The sequence below is a fragment of the Bidens hawaiensis genome, unplaced genomic scaffold (assembly GCF_021521415.1).
Source record: "Bidens hawaiensis isolate Kalapana, Puna unplaced genomic scaffold, B.hawaiensis_p1.1 tig00066218_1, whole genome shotgun sequence".
Lineage (NCBI taxonomy): Eukaryota > Viridiplantae > Streptophyta > Magnoliopsida > Asterales > Asteraceae > Bidens > Bidens hawaiensis.
In genome coordinates this window covers 13,666-21,673 of record NW_027501786.1, presented here as the reverse complement: position 1 = coordinate 21,673, position 8,008 = coordinate 13,666, and the positions used below count along the sequence as shown (strand labels likewise).

The window sequence follows — 8,008 nt, the reverse complement described above, 5'->3', positions numbered from 1 at the left end:
CACAATATCTACGACCCACGGATGACGCCAATAAAGAAGAGAATCTGGATACAAATATCCAAACTTTTCTCCACTCACCTTCCTGATGAAATTACCAGCAAATACTTGACAACTGATTTTGTAAAACAAAGCACCGCAGGCCTCGTTATAGAAAAGGGAGATGTTCCTGTAACACCATTCATTGTGAAAATCAGTACTGATTTCTTTAGAGAGTAAGTACACCATTCATTGAGAAAATCAGTACTGATTTCTTTTGAGAGCAAGTACAAGAGTAAAGTATTAATACGAGAGAGAGCTTAACTTAATTCATTGATCCCCACTTTGTGGTAACGGTCTGATTGTGAAAATGACATCTTCAATTCTATTCTATTGGCAATAGGTAAATATTCTTTTTGTCACCTTAAAGGGTCCACTGATGGTTATTAAACGTTACCCATCCTTTTAATCTTAACCGGGTCAGGTTGCTACGATGGATAATCCGGGGCAATCATCTTCTTTTTTCAACCATTAACTTGTATTAATTTAATCATACATAAAGATTTACGTTACTTGATTAACGCAAGAATAACATTTACTTTTATATTTTCTTTCAGATCATAATCATCCTACTTGGAACATCATTTTATAATACCGACTTAAATCAGTGTATAAAACTAGCAGAGCTGCCCGAAATCAATGCTACTGTCACAGTGTGCATGAGGAGAGAGCCAATAATTTTGAATACAACTTACAATGTACATGAGTTTGTAATGTCGGCCCGAAAAAAAAAATTAAAATTAAAATCGATTGTCCAGGACAATAAGGTATCCATACCCAATCTGCCTTGTATCTATTCATCTTCATCATCAGAATCTCCATAAACCACACCAATATAGTGCCCTAAGGTCTCGAGATTGAGGCCTGGAAACCGATGAGAGGTAGTAATCGGCACAGGATCTATTTGCACAAACGGCCACTGCATGTTTTCAGCCGCTTCACATTCTTCCCACCCGTCACCGATCGCACAAAACTGCACGTTCGGCCCGTTAAACCGTTCTTTGATCAATGAAAAACATTGATATTTTCCCACCTCCCATGAGCTGTAAACTGTCCATTTTCGACAATCAGTCAACATGAAATTCATTGAAAATAAAGCAATGTTTTACTTATTAATTATAACACAAATTTTGTTTTTTTGTAAGTTTCAGTTTCATCCTTTATACTATAAATACTATACCTTTTTCAACTACTTAACGTTTTAATAATTTTATTTTTCTCTAATAAATTCCATTCATGAATATAAATAATTATTTTTAAACAACGTCCCGACATAATTTTGTTTAAAAAACCGAGTTGGTTCTGTAACAGTACCATGACAAACTGAACTGATACAGGCTGAACAACATACGTATCGATGTCGTGTTATCGGGACAGGTATCGGTGATTGTTTTTATGGTTTTCAATCGATCTAATACATGTGTCTACATCTTTTTAGGCATGTCACGACTTTATTTCTGTGTTATGGAGTCAACTTTTATGTAATCAAACTTTTTAAATATGAAATACACATCGGTATTTTTTTCATTACCGGCACGGAAGCCGCAACTTGCAACTTAATATTTCTAACTTCTATTATATTAGGTTTGATACTGCTGTAAACAATTTTTTATGCATACACCAAATTCCACCGGTGCATTGAAAAAAATGTAGAATGTAAGGTAAAGCGACTAACCGTTATCATAGGAAATCAAATCATCGAGCCGAAACAATAAGCATTTCACTAGGCTTGGGATCAACGAGCCTGAAGTCACAATAATATTTATGTTTTCTGCTCCATTTCCACCGGCACATTGTGCCACACAGGCTCGCGCTGCAATACAAGACAAGTTTGACTAAAAGGGTGAACTTCTTTGACTATATAACTAGGCATAACCATATAAACTAACCGGAAGACAGCCATTTGTCTGTAAAATCATCGGTCACCTCATAAAGATTGTCCCACGATTTAATCATCTTTTCGCCAAACAAGTTGCGCAAGCCCTGCATATATAGGTTTAGAGTACCGCTATAGTCAGTTGTAAATTACGGAGTATTGCTTGCATGATTATCAAGATTCGGTAACGTATGTGTCTATATCCTTTTGCAGTAACTAGTAACACAACAATTGTTTTATTCTACTTATAAAATAACAATGCCAAGGAATATATAGTAGGACATAAGGTATTTTCAATCTACAAAAATAGAATTTATTCAGGCAAATCATAAACAAACAAAATAATAATACCAACAGTAACACTTTCGGTTTCTGACTTTAATAAGTGACATTACTATGTACAAGAATTAGAATTCTTTCTGCAGATTATAAGAGTAGAGTTTCAGTAAAAACCAAATTTAAAAACAAATTTCTTTTCCTGTTAAAGAAAGTTAAAACCTACCAAAAAAGCAAAAAAAAAACATTAAACTACATTTAGAAGAACCATAGTTATTAAATGCGTTAGGCGCACTCAAGGCGCAAGGCGCAAAAAAACGTGGGCCTCAAAAAAAAAGCGCACTTAAATAAAAAAAAATTAAAATATATTATGTAATAGTAAATGTCACTTTTTTCAAATACCAAATTATTCCGAAACCATAATCCTCAACATAAAGTACAAAAGATCCAAAGTGTTCTTGAAAAAAAAAAAAATATGACTTCTATCTCACTCTTTGTCCTACATTTGGTGTTTATTACTGACATACTCTAAAATAAATGTTAATTTCATGTAAACTAGTCACCTCTCTTATTACCGAAAAAACACCATACTCTATAAATAAACACAATTTATTCAAAAACGAATGAACTGAACATCTTCAATTAAAAGAATTGGCAGTTTATTCAACATAGTCAAGCTAAATAAAAACAGTTTAAAAATTAATCAATCACTGATTTTTCTGGTTTAAATGGGTTAAGTGATAATTAAAAAAAAATCAAATAAAATCAAGCTAAATAAAAATATATAAAAAAACGATAGCTTACTTTTAGGATAAGTGGTTTAAATGGGTTACGTGATAAAATGAAAAAATCAAATAAAGTCAAGCTAAATAACAAAAAAAATAAATAAATAAATCAACGCCTAGGCGCCAAAAACCCACGCTTTTGATAACTATGAGAAGAACAATAATTATGTTCTTCATCATAACGGGTGACATCAATCATGAGTATCGAGACTAATACAGTAACATTTACAAACCATGAAATCTGCAGTTAGTAACACAATTACATAGTTTAGGACAGCAATCAAATATCATGAGTTTCAAAACAACCTTTTTATACTTGTCAGCAATAACCCGATGCCTATACGCCAATTTCTTCTTATTAGCATCATCATCAAAAGCAGCACCAACGAAACCATCATTCGCAAAATCGTAACCACTTAGATCCAACCCATCATCATACTCCCTCATTGCATCCACAAAAGGCTTGTTACAGCCTTCAATCTGCCCAAATAGTAATGTTACTACCCCAGGATCTATGAATGTAAGTTTATACAAAAGGGCTAGCAGTTTACCATGAACGATACGATTTAATACAACAAATTATCTCAAACAAATAGTAAATTTACGGCCCGCTGGATCTATGAATGTAATTTTATAGAAAAAAAGGGGCTAGCGGGGTAGCTTGTTGTTAGTTTACCAGAATGATACGATTTAATACAACAAAATTTCAAACATATAGTAAGGTTACGACCTATGAGTGTAATACTTCAAACAGGGCTAGTTTGTTGCCAGTTTAATAACAAATATAATATTGGGGGTTTTATGAATACATAAAATAAAAAAATGAAAACTTACTTGTTCATAAAAGAAGTAATCATCGCAAATCCTGAGGATTTGATTCTCCCAGGTTTTGCCGATTTCGGTGCCCTTTTGGACGTCTTTGGAGCCGTTGAAAGATTTGGTGTATGCGCCGGTGATGAGGGATTTCAGTAAGATGAGGGTTTCATCCATATCCCACACGAAAACGTTCATCTTCTTCTGATCCATTGAAACTCAAATTAGTGTATTGTGTGCGGAGCTTTCTTTTTTTATATATGATAAAAATAATCGGAGTTCAAGAAAGAAAAGCAAGTCATGTGTATTGCCAGGGGATAGACTATGTGTACTAGAAAAGCCCCCTTCAACTTTTAGTTATACTCTTTATGAGCATCCCGAACACGCACCATCTTTATAATTACACTACAAAACATTACATTTCTTTCTTTTGTTTAATTAAATAACTAGCAAAGAGCCCGCGCATTGCGGCGGGTTTAAAATATGACATTTTATGTTAATTGATTTGAGGTAGCGTTCGACCATAGAAGTATTGAAGTGAAGCCTGATACGAAAATTTTCAAAGTAATATGTTTGACTTTGAAAGTCATAAATACACATTCATTTAGTCCCCCTATTGCATATTGCATTTGGTTCTTGGTGTTTGAATTTGTAACACTTAGAAAATCATGTATTTTTGATAGATTCCATGTATTTTATAAGTACATAATAGATGAAAATTTGAAATGAGTCCATGATTAATAAAAGATATTTTTTTTTTTTGATTTTTGATGTATTTATATTCAAAATATGCTCCAACACTTAATCATCAACCTGTGTTTTAAACGTAACTAAACATTTTGTCCCAACAATTTCTCAATTACTATTTTTTACAACACAAATAACAAGATTTCCTGGTTGATAATGATCAGCACGAAAGAATGTTAAAAAATTTCAATATCTACAAATTGTGAAACTCATGATATCTCAGTCTATCACTATTTTTCCTTGAAAAACCTCATTATATGTAACTCAATTATATAAAATTTTAAAAATAGGAAAAAAAAGACATTTTTCATTAAAGTAAGACATGAAACATAATGAAATCCAATTAGCAGACAACAACAAAATTAAATCAGTCAAGTGGAATGAAGATAATGTAGCCAATAAGCCAACTTGATAACTCACTACAGTTTTACACACTTGTCATATTCACAACTAAGTTAGTTCTACGGGCTTCAAAGTTCACCCATTCCTCTTTACTACCTGCCACCAACTTTCTTTAACTACCATCTCAAAACATAAATACAGTCCAAAGTCCAGTGTGTGTTAAAAACAAATCCAAATGTCTGATATACGAGGTTTAACTTAAGAACCATATGTTACTCACATTAGGCGAGAGACCTGCAGCAAACCAATGACCTTTAGCTGGATATTACTCACATTGCTAAATTTAATATCAGTTTGTGCTTAGGGATTTCTAGTGCTACTTCAGTATAGTCCCTCTGGGTCGCTGCACATAGAATTACCTATATAACCTCTAGATGAAACCTCTAGATGAAGCAAGTTTACCAGATCTTGGTTTGACTCTTGTTCAAGAAATACCCTACAGTTATAACAAAATTTACTTATTAATGAGTTCACTCAGGTTATGATTCCCACATGAGTCAAACATATCAAAAGTTTTGCCTAACAGAAAAAGGGTTAACTGGGTCAAAAGTTCAAGTTTCATTGTTATTGCACTTAGCCTCCTAAATCATTTTATTCAAAAAAGTTGATTATCTACTGAAATTATATAAATTCAAAAAACTTGATTATTTACTGAAATCATATAACTTCTACCCTCATGTTCGTAAACCTAATTACAAACACTCAACAATAAATGGGACGTGTTTGTGTTGACCCTTTAAATAAATAGGTCGTTTTTGGTTTGACCTGATTGAAAACAGCTTAACCTGTTAACCCTCCCTCCGGTTAAGCATTTGAATGCCATCTATAAGATATTAATGATTTATCAAAACCCAATATCGTGTGTTGGTTTAGTGAGAATATTGTATAGGTACAGTTTTGAGATCAAACCTCACATGCAAGCATCGTAACTGTGTTGGTTTGGTGAGACTTCCTCTCTAATTTGCCCACATCAGTGTGTGCAACCTAAAAGAATTCAAGAACCACAATTATCAATAAGGTTTCACCAAACTCATATAACCTTTAAACGGGTTATAACATCTCATTATATCAAAATTAATCTCACCAAACATTTGATATGAAAATTCTATAAAATCAAGATATACTAAAAATAAATATAACATTTAAAAAATATATATTATTTAATATTAAGAAACAATTTTATAGTAAAAACATAAGCAGATCATGGGTCTCATCAAACCAAGATAGCTTTTAAACATGTTATAAGATCTCATTTATTTGTGAAACCATTTCATCATTAAACCCTAAGTATATTATTAACTCCATTGCAATAATTGAAACTAAAACAATATATATATATATATATATATATCTATATATATCTTTGATAGTAGTAATAACAGGAATAGTAATAATAACATGTAGGAGTTATCTGCTTCGATTTAAAACCATGAAACCATTCAAATCGTATCGGTTTGGTTTCATGGTCGGGTTTTCTATCGACTTTCGGTTACATCAATAACTGGAGTTCTGGTTGATATTAATTTTGATCAATTATATTATCATTACACCTATTCCAACTCTAATCAAAGTCCAGATTCTACTCTAATTATAAAATTACTAACAAAGCATAATTAATATCTCAATCGACTTTCGGTTACATCAATAACTGGAGTTCTAGTTGATATTAATTTTGATCAATTATATTATCATTACACCTATTCCAACTCTAATCAAAGTCCAGATTCTACTCTAATTATAAAATTACTAACAAAGCATAATTAATATCACTGTTTTGAAAGGCAATTAGCATAATCAAAACCACCCTCATATAAAATAAAATCAATACCAGAACCAGATGAGTAGAAAATATATGTACCAGAACCCACATTGTTATGACCCAACACTATATTTCTAATGACATCAAAATACAAAAACTGACAGCAACCGAGACTCATACAAAACACCGAAGATGCTCAAATACAAAACACCGAATACAACATAAACAAATAATGACAATTGACAGGTACAAAATAATTATCTAATTTGCTTGGTCAAGAAAGACAAAAGTACCCTTTTGAACATTAATATAAACAGTTAATGTGTAGGCATACCTTTTTACCTTTTAACTTCCACCCCAACTTGATCTTTTCCATTTCCTTCTTTTACTCCATATATGTCATTTTGGTAAGCATCTAAACGAAGAAGTCGAATAATTTGTTTAGGTTTTTTCATTTTTCACAATATGTAAATATAATAAACATGGATATACATAAAACAAAATATGATATTAAAGTTGATATTGATAGCAAGTAAAAGTGTGAGAAAGATATAAAGAAAATGATTAACATGCTTATTATCACCCAAACCATGAATGCGGTACAGAGTGTATCTAGATTTTTAACACTTCTTGATGTATCAAATGGTTGCCAACAACTAAAATTTAACCAGTATACCCCTGCTGCAAAAATATATTTTTGCAGCCTTTGAAGCCGTTATACGGTGCCTTTTAAGTGGAAAACTAACTAAAGGTCAGAATATATCAAAATACATCATTTGATAAATTAGAGAAATTGCACACATCCTATTGCCTAAATTCAAATCATAAAAAACATTCATTGTATGAATCTTCATATTCAGGCAATGGTAGCCATAATATTGATTCAGTTGAATTCCAACCCCGATTTCCCTCAAATCTATATGTGAAGCCGATTTAACTTCTGCTGTGCTAATAGGTTAGTTTTGTTTGTTTTACAAATTGTATATTTACTGTATTAAATTACTATATTTATATATTGATGATTTGATGTTTATGTTACAAATTGTAAATTAAGTGCGTTATATGACACTTTTAGATATATTTAATGATTAAGTTTGTAAGCTTACCTGACATTAATTACAACATCAACTCTTCTAGTGTAAAGAAGGTTCATAATATTGTCTGCTTATATTCGTCTTAGTAATAAGACGATGATGTTTAGCACTACTGTAATTAATGAAAGACAATATTTGAAAGAAGCAAAACTTACATATCTACACTTTAGCGGACTTCTTCAACCTTTTGATTTCTTTAACATGAATGAATCAACTGCGG

At 31.8% G+C, this 8,008-nt stretch overlaps 1 protein-coding gene across 1 annotated transcript; it reads right to left on the bottom strand.

The window, feature by feature from the left end:
- Positions 1 to 449: 449 nt before the first annotated feature.
- Positions 450 to 4,006, bottom strand: LOC143604693 (protein phosphatase EYA-like). Its single transcript, XM_077081094.1, has 5 exons — positions 3,808 to 4,006; positions 3,280 to 3,453; positions 1,926 to 2,019; positions 1,712 to 1,849; positions 450 to 1,086 (listed from the first exon to the last, which is right to left on the bottom strand). Exons 1-5 carry the CDS (start codon positions 3,997 to 3,999, stop codon positions 830 to 832), a joined length of 855 nt encoding a protein of 284 aa, XP_076937209.1. The 5' UTR covers positions 4,000 to 4,006; the 3' UTR covers positions 450 to 829.
- Positions 4,007 to 8,008: the final 4,002 nt, after the last annotated feature.

Excerpts from the sequence above, each read along its gene's own strand:
- LOC143604693 (XM_077081094.1), bottom strand. The coding sequence starts at position 3,999 with ATGGATCAGAAGAAGATGAACGTTTTCGTGTGGGATATGGATGAAACC. Across the intron at positions 2,020-3,279 it reads TTGCTGACAAGTATAAAAAG|GGCTTGCGCAACTTGTTTGG; the intron begins GTTGTTTTGAAA and ends CTATATATGCAG. Across the intron at positions 1,850-1,925 it reads AGACAAATGGCTGTCTTCCG|CGCGAGCCTGTGTGGCACAA; the intron begins GTTAGTTTATAT and ends CTTGTATTGCAG.